This window comes from Mytilus galloprovincialis, chromosome 4 (genome assembly GCF_965363235.1).
Source record: "Mytilus galloprovincialis chromosome 4, xbMytGall1.hap1.1, whole genome shotgun sequence".
NCBI lineage: Eukaryota > Metazoa > Mollusca > Bivalvia > Mytilida > Mytilidae > Mytilus > Mytilus galloprovincialis.
In genome coordinates this window covers 38375940-38400428 of record NC_134841.1, presented here as the reverse complement: position 1 = coordinate 38400428, position 24489 = coordinate 38375940, and the positions used below count along the sequence as shown (strand labels likewise).

General features: G+C 33.9%; 1 protein-coding gene across 1 annotated transcript in view; it reads right to left on the bottom strand.

Annotated features, from left to right (window-relative positions):
* Positions 1-24176, bottom strand: part of LOC143071019 (uncharacterized) — a 28911-nt gene extending 4735 nt beyond the window's left edge. The window contains exons 1-12 of the mRNA XM_076245108.1: positions 24101-24176; positions 23064-23130; positions 18482-18532; positions 15317-16548; positions 14059-14146; positions 13102-13152; positions 12736-12915; positions 12077-12276; positions 10907-11054; positions 2104-2166; positions 1893-1952; positions 117-1342 (exon numbers count right to left, since the gene is read on the bottom strand). Of these exons, the coding sequence (XP_076101223.1) occupies positions 117-1342; positions 1893-1952; positions 2104-2166; positions 10907-11054; positions 12077-12276; positions 12736-12915; positions 13102-13152; positions 14059-14146; positions 15317-16548; positions 18482-18532; positions 23064-23115 (3351 nt within the window). The 5' untranslated portion in view covers positions 23116-23130; positions 24101-24176. The remainder of the gene's footprint in view (positions 1-116; positions 1343-1892; positions 1953-2103; positions 2167-10906; positions 11055-12076; positions 12277-12735; positions 12916-13101; positions 13153-14058; positions 14147-15316; positions 16549-18481; positions 18533-23063; positions 23131-24100) is intronic.
* Positions 24177-24489: the final 313 nt, after the last annotated feature.

The following is a 24489-nucleotide window of genomic DNA, read 5'->3' as shown; positions in this document are numbered from 1 at the left end:
TACTTGAGTGTTTAAAAAGTGGTCAAAATCTTTCGTCAGATGAACCTGAAATTTGAAGCCAAAATCGGTCCTTACCGGACCTACTCCTTTGATTGTTTAATAAAGATAAATCTCACCCCATTAATAGTTGCAAGTCTGAATCCACATGCGTAAGCATATGAGTTGGTCTGAGCATTGCCAAATGCTATGGACATAAAAGTTGAAGAAGGGTCGTTGTTGAAGATTGAGTGAGAACCGGGTGTGATATCGAACGTTGCAGCAACCAAACTTGCTGATCCAGAGATAGAAGCCCAACTTGTACTGGCCGCAACATTATCTACCATCAAATCGGAAGCTTTTGACGTATCTATGACAACCACTGCATAATTTGTGAAATCGCCAGTAGGAGTTTCTACAGTGCTAAATGTATAGTCAGAGGGAAATTGGGGAAGAGGTGGTACAACTGTCATCTGTGGATCACCGCCATTAGGTGCATCTCCATTCTGGTTACTAACAGTTTTTCCGAACATAACGACCATGACTGCTTTATCAGATGTGATGGTTTTATAATCCCCTGTGTCAACATTCAGTTCAATGTATTCGTGTGCATTTATGGATCCATGTGTTGTACCGCCAAATGAAACGGTGGTAGAATCTTCACTTGCCACTATTCTGAAGTAATCACCTACGTTTCTATCTGGTGTACTTATGGTGACGAAGTCTTTGCCCCAAGTGTCCACTGCCATCATCTGTTCTACAAGATGGTCAGAGCTGCTACCTGTCATGGTATCAGTGACGCCAACCTTTCTGGCACCACTAAAAACTGTTACAGGATTCGTCGATTCGATCCTTGTTCCAGTGAAGTCACCGTTGCTTTGGTAGCAGTGAAATGTCTGGTAGCGATCAAGGACAACTGTGAACGAATCGCCGTTGGAATATGTGTTCCCATTGTAATTAACTGATAAGGTGGTGGAAACAAATGTCGGAAGTGTAATAGTCACAGTAGTACCATCGGTTACACCAGTGATCATAAACTGTCCATCGGAGGACCACGTGATCAGTATGTATTCTGTTCCAAGTGTATCGGTGGGAAAAGCAACGAAGCCATCGGTAGAGTACGTTTCCTTGTTAACTCCAAACACTGTTATTTCTTCTGTAGCCTCAATCAAAATTCCTTTGTTGCTTAGTTCAACGCCAGTCCCTCTCAGATTGTAAGATAGACTTATTTTTTCTATATTTCCTCTGCTGACAGTGGTTGATCCAAGAGTTGTTCCGGGTGAGTAAAGTGGTGCGGTAATAGTTACATCTACAGGTGTGTTTGAAGATGTTGTTACAAACAACTCGAGGTCATTTCCGTTTGTACCTTTTAAGAGATAAAAAGATGAAAAGAACCTGATCTATTTGAATTATAATGTTTTTTTAGTAAAAAGTAAAAAATGACGAATATAATTTTACAACTGTATCAATTTTATTCTTTTTGATTATTTTCATCAGAATATACATAAATAATGTAATTGTTGATTTTTTTTTATTTTTCTTTACGTATTCTCTATATTTGATATAATTGTATAGTTAATTTGGGGAATATGTCAAAGAGACAGCAACCAGACTAAAGAACAGATACCAGCCGAATGCCATCAGTGGGCCTTCAACGCAGCGAGAAAATCCCGCACCTGGAGGTGGTCTTCAGTTGCCCCTTAAATGAGAATGTTTACTAGTTCAGTGAAAATAGACGTCATACTAAACTCCAAAACATACAAATGAACTAAAAAAAAAGACAAGACTCACAAAGACCAGAGGCTCCTATTTTTGGATAGGCGCAAAAATGCGGTTGGGTTAAACATTTTATGTGAGATCTCAACTCTCCCCCGATACCTCTAGTGTTATACTTTGAAAGAAGGGTCATTACTTACCACCAAATATTAAATTATCCATAAAACCAAACAAGAATTCTGTGCCTTGATTATCCCGACCTGAAAAAATGAGTTATTGTTTAACATAATATTAATCATGACACAGTAGTATTGTTATGTAAAGAACAATGCATTTAGCATATTTTATTTTTTATATAATTTTCCCAAAAGCTTTGTAAATTTTCCCTTATAGTTTTGTTATTTAGCTTACCTTGTCCAAGACAAGCGCCAAAGAGGGCCACCAAAACCAAAGCTGTCCTCATAACTCGCTTTTAAATCTGTAATAAATAAGCATGCCTAACAAGTAAGGTCAACGGAAATAGATAAAATCAAACACAAAAGCTATAATTAACAAATACAAAAGTTTTTAATCAACAAATGCAAAAACTACTATCAACAAATGAAAAAGCTATTATCAACAAATGTAAATGGAATTATCAACAAATGTAAATGGAATTATCATAAAATGCAAATGCAATTCAATTGCATCAACTAATGCAAAAGCTATAATCAACAAATGTAAAAGCTATTATCAGCAATTGCAATAGCTATTGGCAACAAATGCAAATGTTATTATTTCAAAAAGGCGAAAGCTTTCATGAACAAATACAGAATATACTATACATCGTGTCTTCTAATCTTAATGGTCTATGTCTAAGAAAATCGACTACCGTTGTTTCAAAATGTAGCAGTTTCAGAATATATATTTATTTTTATCCAACGCAATCATAGGTTTAAACGTAGTTTTCATTTAGACTCGTTTATATTTTTTCGTTTGGGTTTGTATCATATTTTCCCTCCGGTGTTAACTCTCTTTTCTGAAGCTTGTGACAATGTAAATATAATATGATAAATAATGAATATATATGGATTTCACATTCCCTTATATATGTTAGGGGTAGAAAATGAAACACAGAAGCGCAATTTAAATAAACAAAAACGTCAGGCGTCAACTTGTACATTTGTACTCGCTGTTAAATTCCATAAGGAAAATTTCTGACTAGTACCTTGTTTTAATGTGTAAGACTAATGATATAACTATATACCTACCGTTCTGTTCTTTTTGGACCAGAGGTCCTTTTGTTTAAACTGTTAGCCTCAATATGTTTGAAAGCGAAAAAAAAAAAAAAAAACAAAAACAAAAGCATTATAATACATACCGTTTGTGTTCCTAGACTTGAAGATGAAGAGTTTTAGAAAGATCCCAATTTTTATTGCTGTAATCTTCTTTACTAGTTAATATACTTCGAACTTTTGGTCGTATTTTAATGAAATAATTATGAAATTCGAAACCAAAATATTTAACTTTAATATTATAATTTAAAAAGATATTTGAATATTTAATAAATAATCCAAATACTGCAGATCATTATGAATTTTATTTAATCTAAAACCAATAATTTTGTGAAGGAATTATAATAACCGAAGAATGTGTATTTACAGCGAATATGAATTTGTGCGACAATATCATTTGAACAAACAGTCATATCTATAAATAATTACCTATAAGGCATTTATTAGAATCCGTAATTTTGATTGGATAACAACAATCGCTAGATACTCCTATTTTTCTCAAATGAAATACACTGACAGCTTTGACTTCACATGCGCTCCATGACTATCTTAAATAATTTAAGTATGAATAACTCTTAGTTCTTGGTTGTCGACTGAACAACATGTAATTGTAAGAATGAAATTTAATGCTTCTTTTTATAATTTTATAGGGTTGTTAAAGGGTTGATCGTGTACATTTTTAATATTTTTAATACGAAGATCGTTGTGCTGTACAAAAGAATTCGATTCTTTAATTAATGGTACAAAAATATGTGATCTAAGCATATTTCAATTGAGAAACCAATATAAAAAAAATTAAGGAATTAAATGTAAAAAAAATGACGTACAAATGTGAAACTGTCAAGTCAATAAACGAAATAATCTTTCGGTTTTAAAATGAATAATTAAGAAACATTTAAAAAATAAAATTGGTGTACGACATCGGTTTTTTAAATCTCAGAATATGATAAAGATTCTTTGATAAAAAAAAAATCATGGGATTTTCATTTTAATCTAGTGATGTAACTATTAGATGCGTGGGTAGCAGTTTGAATGAAGAGAACATAATTTTAACAATAAAACATCTTAAATTTCTACATTTATTGTAAAAGTGACGAATGGGCGGGTGTGTTATAGTAAAATGTAAATAAAAAGGACGCTAAATTTAACCAACCATTTGAAGATTATCCAACATTAGACATAGTGGATAGTGAAGGATGGACGGAGGGAGGGAGTGAGTGAGACCAAGTGAGATAATGTAGGAGAGAGAGTGAGTGTAGGGGTGAGAGAGTAGATAGAATGAGAGTAAATGAGAGTAGGAGAGACAGGAGAAGAGGAGAGAAAGTGTGGGGAAAGGAGAGAGAGTGACTGTAAAAGAAAGTTTCAGTAGGAGAAAGAAGAGCGCGAGAGTGAGTATAGGAGGAAGAAATAGTAAGTGTAGAAGAAAGACTGAGTGTGGGAGAGAGAGTTAGTGAGTGAATGTGGGACAGATAGTAAGCGAGTCGGTGTGAGTGTAAGCGAGGTAGTGTAAGAGAGTGTGGAAATGTGAGTAAGTGAGTAAAAAAAGGAGGAAGAGTAGATGAGTGAATGTGCGTTGGACAGTGAATGAGTGTGTGTTGGACTCCTGTTGTTCCTGGCCTACATAAACGACATGCCAGAGACAGCAACATCATCAGAGACCAAACTATTTACGAATGACAGCCTCCTCCACAGAACAATAAGTAACCAAGCAGAAAGCAACCTACTACAGAAAGACCTAACATCATGAGAGGACTAAAAATTCCTAAAATTTTGCAAAATACAGCTAAGGTAATCTATTCCTGAGGTAGAAAAGCCTTAGTATTTCAAAAATTCAAAGTTTTGTTAACAGTTAATTTATAATTATGAATATATCAATGATAGCTCAAGTCAACACAGAAGTGATGACTACTGGGCTGGTGACATCACAAGAGGACTGGGAAAATAAATGAGCTTCAATGCCAAAAAAAATGCATTGTAATCCAAATACAATTCAACCGTCCAGTAATACCAACACCATGGAAGCCAGGAAATACATAGGAGTAACAATAAGTGATAACCTAACCTGGGACAGACATATTGACAACATAGTGAGTGAAGGCAACAAAACACTAGGCTTCATAAGAAGAAACGTAAAAGATTTCTCTAAACCCGTTAAAGCAGCAGCATATTCAACAATAGTAAGACCTTCAGTTGAATATGCATGCTTCGTATGGGACCCCCCAAAACAACCCAGACCAAATAAAGACAACTGATGTTGCAAAAAAAGAACAGCCAGATTTGCAAACAACAAGTTTACAGACTGCACATCTGGCTGTGTAACAAATATGGTAAAATCATTAAAATGGGAAAGCCTTCAAGACCGCAGAAAACAAAATAGGCTATGCATCCTGTTAAAATACAACGCGATCTAAATAAACTCATCATATATACCAGGATTTAAATTTTATATTTACGCCAGACCCGCGTTTCGTCTACAAAGAGCTCATCAGTGACGCTCGAATAAAAAAATGTTAAAAAGACCAAATACAGTACTAAGTTGAAGAGCATTGAGGATAAAAAAATCCTAAAGTTTTTTTTAAATACAGCTAATGTAATCTATTCCTGGAGGTAGAAAAGCCTTAGTATTTCAAAAATTCAAAGTTTTGTTAACAGTTAATTTATAATTATGAACATATCAATGATAGCTCAAGTCAACACAGAAGTGATGACTACTGGGCTGGTGATATCATCGGGGAATTAAAACTCCACCAGCAGTGGCATCGACCCAGTGGTTTTAAATAAACTCATCATAGATACCAGGATTAAAATTTTATATTTATGCCTTGCTGACTACTGGGCTGGTGATACCCTCGTGTAACTAAAATTCCACCAGCAATTGCATCGACCCAGTGGTTTTAAATAAACCCATCATAGATACCAGGATTGAAATTTTATATTTACGCTAGACGCGCGTTTCGTCTACAAAAAACTAATCAGTGAAACAGAAGTGCTGACTACTTGGCTGGCTGGTATATCATCGGGGAATTAAAACTGCACCAGCAGTGGCATCGACCCAGTGGTTTTAAATAAACTCATCATAGATACCAGGATTGAAATTTTATATTTACGCCAGACGCACCTTTCGTCTACAAAAGACTCATCAGTGACGCTCGAATCATAAATGTTAAAAAGGCCAAAAAAAGAATGAAGTTGAAGAGCATTCAGGATCAAAACTTTCCTAACAGTTTTGCCAAATACAGCTACGATAATCTATTCTTGAGGTAGAAAAGCCTTAGTATTTAAAAAATTCAAAGTTTTGTTAACGGTTAATTTATAATTATGAACATATAAATGGTAACTCAAGTCAACACAGAAGTGCTGACTACTGGGTTAGTGATACCCTCGGGTAACTAAAACTCCACCAGCAGTGGCATCGACCAAGTGGTTGTAAATAAACTCATCATAAATACAAGGATTGAAATTTTATATTTACACTAGACGCGCGTTTCGTCTACAAAAGACTCATCAGTGTCGCTCGAATAAAAAAATGTTAAAACGGTCATATAAAGTACAAAGTTGAAGAGAATTGAGGACCACCAAATCCTAAACGTTATGCCAAATACAGCTAAGGTAATCTATTCTTGAGGTAGAAAAGCCTTAGTATTTCAAAAATTCAAAGTTTGTTAACAGTTAATTAACAATTATGAACATATCAATGGTAACTCAAGTCAACACAGAAGTGCTGCTTCTGGACTGGTGATACGCTCGGGTAACTAAAACTCCACCAGCAATTGCATCGACCTAGTGGTTTTAAATAAACTCATCATAGATACCAGGATTGAAATTTCATATTTACGCTAGACGCGCGTTTCGTCTAAAAAAAATTCATCAGTGATACAGAAGTGCTGACTACTTGGCTGGTGATATCATCGGGGAATTAAAACTCCACCAGCAGTGGCATCGACCCAGTGGTTTTAAATAAACTCATCATAGATACCAGGATTGAAATTTTATATTGATGCCACCCGCGCGTTTCGTCTACAAAAGACTTATGAGTGACGCTCGAATCAAAAATGTTAAAAAGGCCAAATAAAAAACAAAGTTGAAGAGGTTGAGTGCAAAGTGCATTACTTTACACTATGTGACATCTAACTTCTTCGATCCGCCAGATTGTCTCATAAAATACAGAGTAGTCGAAACGATGGTGAAGGGTTATTTAGAAAAAATGCATATATAAGATAAGAATTTTTAACTTCAGCACTTGGAACTCTTGGTTCAACAGAATAAAAGATAATTAATAAATAAAACCTGTCTCAAAAGCTGTGTTTTTGGACTATCTTTCATGCCTTACAACTGAGCTATTTGTTTAGAATTAAGCCATTACGTTTTTACAACACATATAATACTGTTTTTGGACACGAGTTGAAAGACCTTTTGAAAATGACCCTGCTTTGACATAAATTCCTGGGAAGTTGACTCTACCTCTTCGTTCCATGTAAAGACTGTGCATTAACTTGCCGTAGCTTCTTTTGTCTATGGTGTGAAACCAATACAAAAATATACAAATATTACAATATACATAAATCTTTTGATTGTTTCTGTTTAATTTATTCACTTTTATAGATTTAGAGCCAGCCATACTGTATAGACTACATATGCCTACTGTTGAAAAAGTTAATGTATTTATTTCTAGAGTCATTTGATTTAGGTGGCACTTAAATTTATTAACTGAAACTGCACATTTCCATTAGTTCAAATTGAGAAAATCTATACAAATTTAAGAAATTATTCGTTAACGGGGTGTTGTGAACTAACTGGTACATGTATCTTTGTTTGTTCTTAAACATTGTCAGGTTCTAATAAAAATAAGTGTAGTTTGCAAAAAAAAAAACAGTTTGCTTGATGGTCTGGATTTTTGCTATTTGTTGAATGCAATACGATGACCTATAGTTGATAACTTCTACATTATTTGGTCCCCGGTGAATACTTGTCTCATTGGCAATCACGCCATATCTCCTCTTGTCTCATTGGCAATCAAGCCATATCTCCTCTTGTCTCATTGTCAATCACGCCATATCTCCTCTTGTCTCATTGTCAATCACGCCATATCTCCTCTTGTCTCATCGGCAATCACGTCATATCTCCTCTTGTCTCATTGGCAATCACGCCATATCTCGTCTTGTCTCATTGGCAATCACGCCATATCTCCTCTTGTCTCATTGGCAATCAGGCCATATCTCCTCTGGTCTCATTGGTAATCACGCCATATCTCATCTTGTCTCATTGGCAATCACGCCATATCTCCTAATTTATAATGAAATGGCAATCAGGCCATATCTCCTCTTGTCTCATTGGTAATCACGCCATATCTCCTCTTGTCTCATTGGCAATCAGGCCATATCTCCTCTTGTCTCATTGGTAATCACGCCATATCTCATCTTGTCTCATTGGCAATCACGCCATATCTCCTCTTTTCTCATTGGTAATCACGCCATATCTCCTCTTGTCTCATTGGCAATCAGGCCATATCTCCTCTTGTCTCATTGGCAATCACGCCATATCTCATCTTGTCTCATTGGCAATCACGCCATATCTTCTTATATATAATGAAATGAAGAAGAATGGTTTTAGTTTCATTTTTGGCTTCAGACTGTTTGGCATGTTTAAAAATGAATATGTCTGTTATATATTCAGGAGTGTTTTCCCATGCCTAGCTAGCTAGTTTGATTTATTTACTTGATTTCCGTTTTTGATTGACGCAGAAAAAAACAAATAAACCCAAAATAACAACGAAACATACATGGCGTAAAATTGCTTATATACTCTTCATTTAAACTTTGGCGGATATTTGTCCCGTCGGCATCCAAACCGATCCCTTATGTTGATATGGTGATACTGTCACAAGAAACGTATTTTGACGACGATTTTTAAAAACAATTATACTCTATCCATTGGCTCATTGGTTGGTATTGATGATGAGATACTACATTTCTTTCTACATGTATTTGTATATTTCTTGGTGGTTAGAAAACTCCCTTGCTAGCACACAATTTCGAGGCCTTGATGGCGATTTTTCTCTCACAAAAAACGGGATTAATGTAACGTTGCTTCATAGTCGTTTTGGTATACATTGTGAATTGGGTGTTTTTTAGACAGACGCTTTTTAAAAATATCTACGTAAAATAATCTCAATTTTATCTAAACGTTAACCATGATAAAATTAGGAACACTTATAATAAGCTGCGCCATGGCAATTGCTTAAACAAACAATAACAATCAAAACCAAGTAGTAAACAAAGACTCATAAAACCGAAAGACATTTACATCAACAGTTATAAATAATAAATAAGAAACAACACGAACTCCACTAAAAACCGGGAGTGAAATCAGGGGCTCCGGAAGAGTAACCATTTCCTGCACCGTATACGGCACCCGTCGTGTTATTTCTTTGTTCAGTTCGGTAATGATGGAAGGTTAATATGACTGAAAAGAATATCAGATATGATTTCTGACACACTTTTGTCATAATGGCCAATCAGCTCATGATGGCGACCGTAAAACCATGTCAATTTTCTATATTGTTTCAACAAACACAAGTTCAATACTGAAACCTTGATGGTCCTTAATGTCAACTACTGATTAGAATCATAATCTTGTCTGTTTTGTTATTTTTAGAGAACTTATACCATTTGGAGGAGTGACCTAACTTAATCACGCCCTTAGCACCAAATCATGACAGTTAAATAAACGCTTATCGACATGACGACGATACAACCTGCATCTTGGTATCTCTATGGATGATATGCTTGGATCGATAAGAAAAAACAGAGACCAATCATAACAATAAATCGTAAAAGTACAGTCAGACTTAACTATACTAAGACGCCTCTACTAACTAAGAGTACAAAAAGAACAATTAAGTAAAATGCTACTAGCTACGTATAAATGGTAGAGTTTATTACATAAATTAATAATACAAAATACATTTTAGAAAATAAATAAATATACAAATCAATAACATACATTTCAACTAAATAACTTAATTAGTTGAAGTTCAAAGGTTAAAAGTGTCCCATCATTGTCACATATAGGAAGCAGATAATCGTACCAATCAAAATACTGGATACTGACATGGTACCTAAAAATAAGAAGATGACAAATTAAGCACTTACTCGTTTAAAAATACTTGGAAACTGTACCATAACTTACATAACGTCATTTTTCGTTTTTGCGCTTTAGTATTCATAACTTCATTAAGGCTAATGGCAATGAAGAACGTGAAATGAGATATAACTAATTAAAGGACGACCATATGTTAACTGAATTCGTCTATTCTTTCCTCCGTTTCTGTCATAAAGATTCTTACGCTTCTACGTATTACACAAGCCTGGTTTTAAAATGTTCTAGAGTTTGAACGTTCCTAGTGAAAGTAAATCTGGAAAAGCTCTTCGACATTTATTAAGTTGTCTAGATTCGTTAGGCTCTTGTCTCATTAACGAATGCTCAATATTTCTTTAGTTTATATTCTTTCCTCGCGCTCATAATACCTTGCGTATCATTAATGAAATAAAACAATGTTTCTTTTGCATCCTTATTAAAACAACAATTATGTTACACCCTGTTTAAAATTACAGACCTTCTCCGTTGTATAATGAAAACAAAACATCTATCAAATTCTATTCGAGAAGGATATCCGCTCCGATAAAGCAACATTTTTAAATTGTATTACTTTCTATTCTGTCGGGGAGATTTTATAGCTATATGATATGGGTTTTGCTCATTGTTGAAGACCGTAAGGTGACCCATAGTTGCTTACATATATACGTCGTTTGGTCTCTTGTCAATAATTGCCTCATTGGCAATCTCACTACATCGACTTATTTTTGGTTTAGTGATCACAAACCTTGTCCATCATATCATTTCGTAATCGGATCAGTTACCTCACGTTAAAAATAAATTACCTGCTCCGTTACACTGTGTTGGACATCCTGCAATTTCTGCTGACTCATCGCTGCCATCGTCACAGTCCTCGGATCCATCACACCGGAAGGAGAAATCTATACATGTAATGGCACCATCTTTACATCCAAACCATGTCCAAGAACAATTCTGAAATCGATGTATACAAACATGAAACAGTGCACGTTTTCGTAAGCGTTTCACTCAAAGCAATATGGAATTAAGCGCGACATATAATTTGAATTATGGGCAATAGAAGGTACAAAATTGTGTAATCTTTTTTGAAGGAATTAGTGGTAAAACTGTATTCATACCAACATAAGACAAGATTAATACGCGTTTGAAAGGGGTTTTGAACGCTGCGTGTAGAACCACCAAACAAGCACAACAATTACATTATTTAGATTATATTTGTCTATTGAAATTCACCCTTCATACATTAAGAAACTATCATGCCAAAAACATATATTTGATATTTGACCTCCCTTGAGAATTCGAGCACGCCTATATAACACAAAGGCACTATATTAACATATATACATGTAGGTCAACACTTATAAAGTGAGGGCCCTCATGGGGTTTTTGATTATGTGATTACTTGGCCGTTTTTTTAATGATTATTTGATTATTAAGCCAAATATTTCATGATTATTTGATTACCTAGGACTGCATTTTTAGTTTATGATTATTTGATTACTAAAGATAAGCAAATATTTAATGATTATGTGATTATATTGGCAAAAAAATGGTGATTATGTGATTACTAGGACCCCCCCATGAGGGGCCTCTAAAGTTTATCCAACTGCTATCGAAATTGTACACAGTAAAAGTTGAAAATGTCATTTTTTTCTACCATGTCATAATATACAATTGGTGACCCAAGAAAATTAATATTAACCGAGGTCTTATGTCGAGGTTGATATATATTTTTATACTGAGTAACCTTGCATACAACCAATAAAAAAGCATCAAATCTTGTTTTTATATGATTGTTGTGTTTTTTAATACTTTAAAGAAGCTTCAATTGCAATGTTAAATTGATGGTTCAGTGTTGTCAACTGTTGAAACGCTGTATAATGGACTGTTGTTTTTTTCAATCAGAGAACGTTTCTAAAAATCTAAACCACATTAGAAAATCCAATAAATGGAGTAATATATAATAACAAACATACTCTATCAATATTTCCAATAACTGACGGGTAACAGGTTCCATTCCAGCAGCTGTCAGTTTCTACAGCAGTTCCGGTAGTACAGTTGTCCCCGCCATATTGAGGAGCTGGACTGTCACACTCACGTGTTCTGTTGATTTCACCAGTTCCACATGACACCATACAGTCAGTCCATACTGCCCATGATCCCCAGTTTCCATCAACTGTAATGATAGAAATGTTGTCACAGCTAGTGTATGATTCTTTGTTTAAATTATTCAGTTTTATTACGGTAAACATCGATGAGCGATATACGTTACGGATAAGGCAACCTTGAAAAATCAATTAAAAAAATAATAAAAAATTCTAACAAAAGGTCAATGGGTCAGAATGCTGTCATAGACAATAGCAAAGTACATGTATGGGGGAGTTCTTAATCAGCCCGTGTCGAGATAAGTTGCGAATATTTTTTTTTAAATAATGTATTGATATATATATATCCGCGAAACACACAATTTTTCTTACGTCTACACAATACATGTACCTACAATATTTCTATCTGATCTTTCAAGTAACTTTTACTATTTCTACAAATATTAAGGGGTTACAATGATTACAATTCTGAATTCGTGTAATTTAGGTTATCTTGCAAAATTTTATTGACTTATTATGGATATACGCACTTGGGCAAGGCGTGACAGATGAACAGGACTGTGTTTCGGATGAATCACCAGTGCAATCCAATCCATTGTTCGCAGGAGCAGGGTTTGTGCATGCTCTCGTTCTGATCTGTGAACCGGATCCAGAATCGCAAGTTACGGAGCATGCGCTCCAAGCAGCCCAAGCTGCCCAGTTTCCGTCAACTGAAAAAAAGAAAAGAAACGTATACAATTGACAGAATAATATTTATTCCCACGTGAGACATTAACAGGAAAGTTTTTTTTTTAATCTTGGAATTATCAAGCGTACATTTTAAATAAGTTTCTATGTGTAAATATGGAACTTGAACGTGGAAAATCATCATTTTATAAATATGATACAATTATTACCTCGTGGAGCAGTAGCTAAATCTTCATCTATCAATCCATCACCGTCATCGTCTGCAATTATAAAAAAAATGTCCGATATCAAGATGCATGTGTTATTGTTTTGTTATTTTTATTAATTGATTAAGTTAGCCTAGAGGAAAGTTCTTCAAAGAATCACATTAAAAAACGAAACCCACCCTTGGATAAAATGCCGAGAAGGGAAATTTGAATTCATACAATTGAAAAAAGACAAAATTTTATTTCGAAAAATAAAATACAAACTATTTATAATTGATTTCGATCTTATCTATATCTGTACAGCTGCAAACTGCTTAACGTTAGGTATGAAATATATATGGTACAATGTACATGTACGACACAAAGAATCTTTAAACAAAATTGAAACCACACTCTGTGATGACTCTCTGGATATAGGCTATTTTAGGGACGACATCAAAAGTTCAATGAAGGATAAAAAACTTAATTCACATACTTTTTTCACTGACCCCCCCCCCCCTCTTAACTTAATTTGGGAAAAATCGATTGACCCATATAGGTATATGTAAAAATCAATGTCGGATAACCAAATCTTGCAGCAGTTCAACCCCCCCACCCCCAAACTATTTGAATTAAGTTTTTTATCTTACATTGATCTTTTGATGTCGTCCCTTAGTCATCTGTCGAACATGTATACAATGCCTTAGCAATTACCAGTCTTTTTGTTTTAAATCTAGACGAGAACAGTAAATACTTGAATCTTTTTAAAATATTGACAGCAACTATCAAGTGGATATCATTGATTTGATGCAAGTTTCGTTGTGTATTACTTGAATTACATAACCACTTTCTTCATTTGATTCATATTGTTACATAATTGTGCTACATTTCAGCTATATAAGTAACACTTCAAATTATAACTACACATATTGAGCCTCCTCGTGGGGTTTTGATTATTATCCGGGTCCTGTATTACATTACCTATTCCGTTGTCGGTCTCTTCGTCAATCCATCCATCACAATCGTTATCCAAGATGTCACCGGCAACTGTTGATGTGGTGCTACATGGCTATGATAAATACAAATGTATTATATTAACTCTTGAATTTATGACTGAGGGCAGGATTCACATACAAACTGATATTTGTTAATCCCTTGCATATGTCTATAATATTGCCAAATTTGACGGTTTAATTATTTTTCGTTTAAAGTCTGACAGAAAATATTTTTTCAATGCAGGCAAATTATATAATCTAACTTAAAATCGTTGATAAGCATAAGTTTTGTAAAAAAAAAGGGTAAATATTATTTCATAAACCCAAAATACAAAAATTACTCTATTACATACATTGTATTTCGTATTAAGTCGGTTTCACATCGATTAATTATTTTTTTATCTATGTATTTTTTGTGTAATGCATTCTTTTTATCACCTACAGATCCTCTTTTTTAATGGCATTTAAGATTCGTTTAACCATGAAAGAGTTATATTCATTAGTGTATACAATACTTCGATGGTATAACGAAGTTGTTTTGTATCATTTTATACAAGAAAGAAAAAACAAGAATTGGGCACTGGGTTTTCATTTGAAATATAATACATTTCGATATCAATATACTTACTAAAGCTACAATTGTTTAAAATGATATTTCGAATAATACTTTTTAACGAACTACAGACACTACAAGACAGTAAGGCATTGTGATGACACCGTCTAAGAAAGCTATCTACTTTCTGATATTTCTTTTTTTCTTTTTGTTAAATTCAAAGAAATAATTAAATTTGTTAAAAAAAACCTAGCGAGTGAAAGTAAGCATCACATCAGGATTTCTGGTGTTGAAATATATACAAAAAGGAAATACTAATTCATCGAATGCAATTAAAAGCAGAATTTCTCGAAAACAAATAATATCACACGGCGAAACAATAAGTTTTGATAGGCAAAGAGGTGACGACATGTTTTTTTTTACACAGCGCTGAAGTACAAATTACATGGATTAAAACCATCAGTGTTTTCTTTTTTTTTTATCTACTTTTTGTATTTATTCACCTTTCCAAAATCTAAAGGACTATGGGTAATCTCATTGTTCGTACACCAAATTGAAAATAGCATGACGTCATTGGTTGAATTTCTATTGTATATCACGTTTTAAACCAATCACTACGTTTTGGTATACACTTTTGGAAATATTACCCAGAATGCATTAGATTCTGAAACGGCTAAATCTATATACTTACTGCATTGATTTGTGCTAATCGAAAACCACATGCATAAGCATATGAATTAGTCTGAGCGTTGCCGAAGGCTATTGCCATGAAAGTTGCAGCCGGGTCGTTACTGAAGACTGAGTGTGAACCAGGACTTATATCAAACGTTGCAGTGACCAAATTGGCTGACCCAGCAATCGATGTCCATGATGCGCTTGCAGCAACATTGTCAACCATTAAATCGGAAGTTTTTGATGTATCTATAACAATCAGGGCGTAATTTGTAAAATCACCGCTTGGTGTTTCAACTGTGCTAAAGGTATAGTCTGACGGAAATTGGGGAAGAGGTGGTATCACCGTCATCTGTGGATCACCACCATTAGGTGCATCTCCAACCTGGGAACTAACGGTTTTCCCGAACATAACGACCATGACTGCTTTGTCAGATGTAATGGTTTTATAATCCCCTGTGTCGACGTTCAGTTCAATGTATTCATATGCATTGATGGTTCCATGTGTTGAACCGGCCAATGACACAGTGGTAGAATCTTCACTTGCGACTATTCTGAAGTAATCACCAATAGTTCTTTCTGGTGTACTTATGGTGAAGAAGTCTTTGCCCCAAGTGTCCACTGACATTAGCTGTTCTACAAGATGGTCAGAACTTGAACCTGTCATTGTATCTTCTACTGCTACCTTTTTAGCTCCGCTGAAAACTGATACTGGATGAGTTGATTGGATCCTTGTTCCGGTGAAGTCACCATTGGTTTGATGACAATGAAATGTTTGGTAGCGATCAAGAACAACGGTGAATGAATCACCATTAGTATATGTATTGCCGTTGTATGTAACGGATAAGGTAGTAGATACAAATGTCGGAAGTGTAATGGTTAAAGTGGTTCCATCAGTTACGCCAACAACCATAAACTGTCCGTCTTCAGACCATGTGATCAGTACATATTCTGTTCCTAATGTGTCGGTCGGAAAACCTACGAATCCATCTGTGGAGTATAACTCTTTGTTTACAGCGAATACGGTGATTTCGTCTGTTGCTTCGACCAAGACACCTTTATTTCCTAGTTCTACATCTGCCCCGCGAAGGTTCATCGTTATGGTTATCTTTTCAATATTACCACGAGTAACAGTTGTAGACGCAAGTGTACTTCCGGGTGAATATAAAGGGGCTGTTACCGTTACATCTACTGCTGCGTTAGAGCTTGTGGTCACAAAGAGTTCAAGGTCATTAGTTGATGATCCTGAAACTATAGAAAACATACCATTTCAACTAGTAAGAATGTGTAAGGTATAAATATATATTAATGGCCTTGAGGATTCTATTATTAACCGGATTTTCGTCGAAAATGTCGGTTTCTGATTTTGGGGCGCACAGTGGTCGGGTGGACGGCAGCATAATGTTGTCCGTGCATTAACTCGTGAACCGTTTAGCCAAAGTTTTTTTGAATTTTAATATGTTGTTACTGACAACAAAGTGGAGGTCAAGTTCAATAATGACGATTTTGGCTTTTACCTTACAGGAGTAATGAGTCTTGAAAAATTGAAAATAGGCGATTTCAGTTGTGTCCGTGTATTTACTCAAGAACCGTTCAACCAAAGATTTTCAAATTTGAATATATTGTTACTGATGACAAAATGGCGGTCAAGTTAAATAATGACGATTTTGACTTTTACTTTTCAGGAGTTATGGCTCTTGAAAGATTGAAAAAATGGTGTCTCCAGTCATGTCGTTGCATTTACTCATGAACCATACAATCAAAGCTTTTCAAATGTTGATATATTGTTATTGATGACAAAATGGAAGTCAAATTTGATATTAGGAGTTATGGTCCTTAAGAATTTGAAAAGTGGTGTTTCAAGTCATGTCCGTACTTTAACTCGTGGATTGTTTAACCAAATTTTTAAAATTTTTATATGTTGTTAATGTAAGTGATAAAATCCGGTTTGCTGTCGCTCTGGCCGCCTCTTGTTAAGATGAAAAGAAAGTTTAATACAAACGCTTGCACATTTAAACAACGATGAGAGCATTTTTAGTATTCTGGAAATGCGGAAGCACCAAGTAATATAAATATTTTAAAGATAAATGTACTTATAATGAAGAGATAAACTTTCTATTAGTTTAATTGAGGTCTAAGGTTGACATTTTAGTAACTAGTAGTCCTTTGTTAATTTATGTATCATTGTCATTTTGCTCAGTTGCTTTTGTTACCTACTCTGAAATTGGACTCGTCTCTCTTTTTAACTGAGTTTTACTCATCGTTTTGCTATGAGTTTATTTATTATACATTTTCGAGAGTTAAAGGGGGAGGGTTGAGATCGTACAAAACATGTTTAACCCCGCCGCATTTTTGCGCCTGTCCATATTCAGGAGCCTCTGGCCTTTGTTAGTCTTGTATGTTTTTTAATTTTAGTTCATTTAATAATATATTTCTGAGTTTAGTTGATGACAATTTTCACTGAATAAGTACACATTTTTATTTAGGGGCCAGCTGATGCCCACTACTGAATGAGGGCTTTTCTCGCTACATTAAAGATCCATTAGTAGCCTTCGGCTGTTATCTGCTCTTTGATCGGGTTGTTGTCTCTTTGACATATTCCCATTTCCATTCTCAATTTTAATTCTATCACTGCATACACATTTTTTAGGACTTCAAGTTTGTCAAAAAAATGAGATGCCCTTAATTTCGATGGCATTTGACTGATGGAAGCTATGATCCGTAGCTATCAACCTGATCAAGATCACAGAAACCAGTAAAATTGGAAGTTTGTTTATCATAAGATGTGTATTTACATAGTGCTTACGTCGGTACCTTTTATAGCCAGGGTAACTATATAGAATAGGGGTTGCTCATTGTTAAAGGCCGTCGGTGACGTATATTATTTAATCTTATCTTCCTCGTTGATTACTGTTGGCAATCATACCACAGCAACTTATTTTTATATAGATAAAATGGGAAGTTAAGTGTACAATTTAAAACATGAAATTCTCCTCAATGTGTTTCTTTCAAAGAGGAAAAAAGGGAGGAAAAATAAAGGACGCATCGAATCCCAAAACCCATTGCCCTCTGGATTCGAAACTGCCTTATGTACCTTTTGCAATCCTATTGAATATCATTTTGATATACAGAGGATTGTTTAGATTTTTCTACTGTATCATTTGACAGTTTGTAAACTACCTACCTCTGTTGTTCATAAAACCAAGCAAAAACTCTGTGCCTTGGTTATCTCTTCCTGTAATTAATAAAATAACATTTATAAGAAATATTTACTGATTGACATTTCTTGATTGATCATATCTCTTTGACAAGGGTTAAACCGCATCACAGATGTAAGACTTTAATTAGTGCGCTATTCGCGCCGTCTTGTCTTTACAACATTCTCTGCATTTAAAATCAACAATATAAAAACTACCATTTATTTAAAAAAAAAAGAGGGGAACTGTGTTTGTCACGTTGAATACGTCGTCTAGAAATATTGAACAGTTATTTATAATGCTAAAAACCATATTGTTACACTAAAAGAACAAGTATATAATTATACATTCAACGTGTTATCTAACTTGACAAAGAGAAATAACAAACCGCCTATATGCACAGGCTCTCTTTACGTCAGGACTATTAATAGAAAAGTCATCTAGTTCCATTTTAAAATTTACAGTAACTTAGCATCAAGTATGTACTTTGATGTTCTAACAAAAAAAATGTCGTATTTCTAAAGATTGAATTATATATTCAGAAACGAGACTTAATGACTGCAATTTGGCAACTTGTCAGTATTAATAAGCACATTCATGAATCATCTTGATATTTAAGCAAAGATCCGGGGCTCAGATCCGGGGAAATCTTTTATAGGTTTTATTTTATATTTTTATTTCAAATTCAAATAGACTGAACAGCTCTTTGAGTCTCAGACTGTTACTGAAACGAGTACTGGGAAAACTAATTAATAAGATAATAGGAAGATGTGGTATGAGACTATGAGTGCTCATGAGTGCCAATGAGACAACTCTCCCTCCAAGTCACAATTTATAATTGTAAATCATTATAGGGCAAGGTACGGTCTTCAATACGGAGCCTAGGCTCACACCGAACAGCAAGCTATAAAGGGTCCCAAAAATGACTAGTGCAAAACCATTCAAATGGGAAAACCAACGGTCTTATCTAAATGTATATAAAAAAAATGAGAAACGAGAAACACTTATGAACCACATAAACAATGGACAACTTACATTTAGATAGAGACCATTCTTATATCACATCTTTTCCGCACCTAGAAAAGCTAGTGTGGCAATATTCCAAAGACGTTTTCTTACATTTGATGCCGTTGTCGGCAGTACTTTCTATTGGTGGAACCTTACAGTTAATGTGTCTGCTTTAAAACAACAACAGGATACTTGCGAAATCGCTGTTATAATATTAATATACTACAACTATACAATTTATGTATTTAACACATTTACACTGCCAACTAAATTAAATAATGTACATTTATTCATTATTTATGATTAAATATCGCTCTATATTCATCCAGACCAATGAATTATTTTCTTGTATTGTTTTTCAAATTAAGTTATATCCGAGTAAAATCCAAGACGGAAAGTTCTTACATGTGTATATAGAAAATGGTGGATTTAACCTGGTTTTATAGCTAGGTAAACTTCTCTCTTGTATGACAGTCGTATAAAATTTCATTATATTGACAACGATGTGTCAAAAAAACAAACAGACATAATAGGCAAAAATTATAAAAATCTGTGTACATCAGTGGTGCGTTGTTTGCAGCTTTCTGTTACCATAGGCGACAATTACAATGTATCACATTTTCTAAATTTGATTGCATTTTGTTATTTAACCCGGACTGAAGTTTGGTGTATACCCCCTTTTTATAGTGATATTATTACTATTAATATTGAATGGTGATGTTCACCAGTCATTAAATTTCTACAAAGCTGTATATTAAAAATTGTGACTAAAACTTTTCTTTTTACCGTATCATGAGTTACAAAAATTATTTCTATAGTCTCATATCAATTCGGATCACAACAAAATTAACTGAGAGTTAAATAAGGTTTAAACTAAATACTTATTTACTAATTTTAATTTAAAAACTTTTACCCTATGGAATTCACTCCGCCACATTATGTATGTATGTGCCTGTCCCAAGTTAAGAGCCTGTAGTTCAGTGGTTGTCGTTTGTTTATGTCTAACATTTAAGTTTTTCGTTTGAATTGTTTTACATGGTCATTTTGGGGCCTTTTATAGCTGACTATGCAATATGGGCTTTGCTCATTGTTGAAGGCCGTGCGATGACCTATAGTCGTTAATTTCCGTGTCATTTTGGTCTCTTGTGGGGAACTGTCTCATTGGCAATCATACCATCTTCTTTTTTATATTTATACATTTTCGATTGAAAAATGTTAAGTGTAGTATGAGAATCCTTTGCTCATGATCCCTTACAGAAATAGTTAGATATAAAACTTCGTATTTAGGAAGGATCCAGGGCTTCGTAAAAATGAACTTTAGTTTTGTTTGAATTTTCACTGGCCGGAATAAGATTTACACCTTTAATCATTTTTACCAGTAATATCTTAGTATATGATAATATGAACTTTTAATATTTCTGCTAAATGTGGAAACGTTTTACATAATAAAGTGATATGTGTTTGGTGTACATGTATGTGAATGTATTTTTTTTTTTAAAGTCATATATAATTGTATTCACGTCGCCAGAGTCCTCGGGTGGGGGATCCGCTCTTTCAGCCTTAAAGTGGATTTCAGATCCACTCTTTCAGCCTAAGAGTGGATTTGTGGCAGATTTTTCTCCCCACCTTTGCTATTCTTTGTCATTTATTCAATTGACATGATATTAGTTGATGTAATTTCGTATTAATTATGTATTATTATTTCATATTAGATATGAACTTTTATGTCAAATGTTTTATTTGCAAAATGTATTTTTTGCATTTTATGATTTTGAATAAATGACCTTTTTTCGTCAGTTTAGTTTTTATATCATATAGCAAATCAAGCTCAGACTCTGGCTTGTGTATACATAGTATGTTTATGATATCTAGCTGTCTGTCTTAAAACTAATTTTATTTGCTAATTGGAAATTAAGCGGAATAAAATAATTTAAGACAGCAGAGAAGATAATTCTGTTTTAATTGGTTATTACTTACCGACTTAAATAAAAGAGTGAGCTATTAATACTGTAAATGTATGATGTCTCTATTCTGGTCAAAGGGTCAGAGTGTCCTACTTGATTAAACGATAAATTGTTGAAATTAGATAACATGTTTTCACGTGCAGAGAAATTTCACTTATGACCAATGCATCTTTCTTATTGGTCATGACAAAGAATAGCAAAGGTGGGGAGAAAAATCTGCCCCATAAATAAACATAGAGGTTTAGCTAGCTATAAAACCAGGTTCAATCCACCATTTTCTACATTAGAAAATGCCTGTACCAAGTCAGGAATATGACAGTTGTTATCCATTCGTTTGATGTGTTTGGACTTTTGATTTTGCCTTTTGATTTTTGATTTTCCTTTTTGAATTTTCCTCGGAGTTCAGTATTTTTGTGATTTTACTTTTTATATATACATATCTACTTCAAAAGATAACATTAAGGGCGGTATGTGGGTGGAAATTTTGAACAAATTGTTTGATAAGAATCACAAGTTAACACATCAAATGCTGATGATAAAAGGAAGTGACCACAATACACTTACACGTGAACTCGTACTGACCCGCAAGATCATTGACCAATAAGAAAGATGCATTGGTCATAAGTGAAATTTCTCTGCACGTGAAAACATGTTATCTAATTTCAACAATTTATCGTTTAATTAAGTAGGACACTCTGACCCTTTGATCAGACTAGAGACATCATACATTTACAGTATTAATAGCTCACTCTTTTATTTAAGTCGGTAAGTAATAACCAATTAAAACAGAATTATCTTCTCTGCTGTCTTAAATTATTTTATTCCGCTTAATTTCCAATTAGCAAATAAAATTAGTTATACTCGTACATCCAATTAAAGCTCTTTCAAGTAGCTTTTCAGAGAACACAAAATGGCAACATAATGCCTGGAAAATTTCATAAAAGTAAAAAAAAAAAAAAACAAGATCAAGTTCATACTTTTTTGCAAACCTAAAAACAAAAAATTAAATAAATTTAAGATTGATTTAAAAAATATATAAAGTATATATTGTGTACCAAACAAATGGTATATGCACGTAGTTTTGTTGACCATTATAAAACAAATATTTAAACTTTAGTAGTAAATAAACTCATCATGCGTACCAAGATTGAAATTGTGTACGACTGACGTGCGTTTCGTCTACCAAAGTAGATATACGATTGGCCAGAGGATATATGCTTCTGTTGCGTAATTGGAAGATGAAATCATTTTGTCACAGAAAAGATTAAGACGTAGAAAAGACATTCTAGATTCGGTAGTAACCTTTATCTCAAGTTAACATGGATATATGAGATACAAGGTTGGAAAATGAGTGGCAGGTGTTATCGTCAATATATCTAAATGATGAATTACAGAATTTTGTTCGAAGCTTACATTTTTTCAGCCTTGAGAAAATTCTGTATGAATCAGTTCAAATTAGTACAAAAACAAAACAGCCAGAAGATGGTGTACACTTACTACCCATTGTAATACCGAATCTCTGTTGATATTATGTAAATCTAGGAGAGAGAAAAATACGTAAGAATAACAAAATGTAATTGTTCATATATATATTTACCTTGTCCATAGCAAATCCCTACTAGGACTGTCAAATATAAAAGAGTCTTCATGTTCGCTGAGCAGATCTAGAAAAAAAATACAAATATTTTTTTACTCTAATTCAGATATTGTAGATAGAAATTGATAAGTACCAGCCAAACAAAACTGTTGTCTCACTAATAAATGTTCGCATCTCATCTTATCAAAAACAACTTGAGCAGATTTTAATATGGGGTAAATATTCTTTCTTTTTCGTATGTCATATTCAAAACTTGGACACAAAAATGAATCAAGAAGAACACGGAGATATGTTTTAAATGTAAGAATTGAGGAATAACTGGTTAAATTCTACTAATATCCCTTTGGCTTTGCAGGACGAATAAATACACAGTCACTTGCGGTCAAAGTGGAAACGGTAATTCCGCTGCCTCGTTCACATAGAGTGCACAGAGCTCATACATCATTTTGTTGAGGGGTCCATGTTTGGTCTGTTGCGAGGAAAACAATTTTGTCCCTATCTGATATACCCTCATCTCAGTCAAAACCCTATTGCATTATCTACTTCCTATTGCATTAATCCTTAAGTGTTGATTTGTTCTCATCCTCAACATGCATATACTATTTGCCAAAAACAATCAATCGATAAGATATATCTCCTCATGAATTCCATTACTAAGTTATAACAATATGTTGATTTCTGTCAACATGTTTAGCAACTTTCTTACAAGATAGTCGAAACGTAGCAATTTCGTTTAACGATAGTACTGTAGAATAACAAAAAATAATGAACTCCGAGAAAAATTTAAAAAAGGAAAGTCCCTAATCAAATGGCAAAATCAAAAGCTCAAAAACATCAAACGAATGGATATCAACTGTCATAAACTTGACATTCACTTGGTACAGGCATTTTTTTAATTAAAAAAATGTGGATTAAACCTGGTTTTATAGCTAGCTAAAACTCTTACTTGTATGACAGTTGTAACTTCATTTACTGCTTAACTTGTATACCATCAATGCAAATATGTTTGTCACTTATATACATGTAATTATATTTACCTCATGCGTGCCACTCGAATAGAAGACTAATGAACCATAATGGTGATTGCAAAAGTATGTATATTGCCAACCCTCAGTATGCTAAGCTTATTAATTGTTATGATGTTTTATTTATAATATTAATAATGTATTGGTAAGTACTCAATATTGACACTACATATCGTTTCATTATCCTTCGAAATTTAAATTTTCTTACTGGTCAAGAAAGCTATGGGTTTTAATTCTAACAACTTATCATATCTTTTAAAAGAATTTATGTCACCAAATTTATGTCAATCATTTAACGCAATTTCAACAGGCTAAGATATCTATTTACCATTATAATTATCCCAATACACTTTTTAAATGGATATGAATTTATTCCATGGAAGGCTCGAAACCTCCTCTTA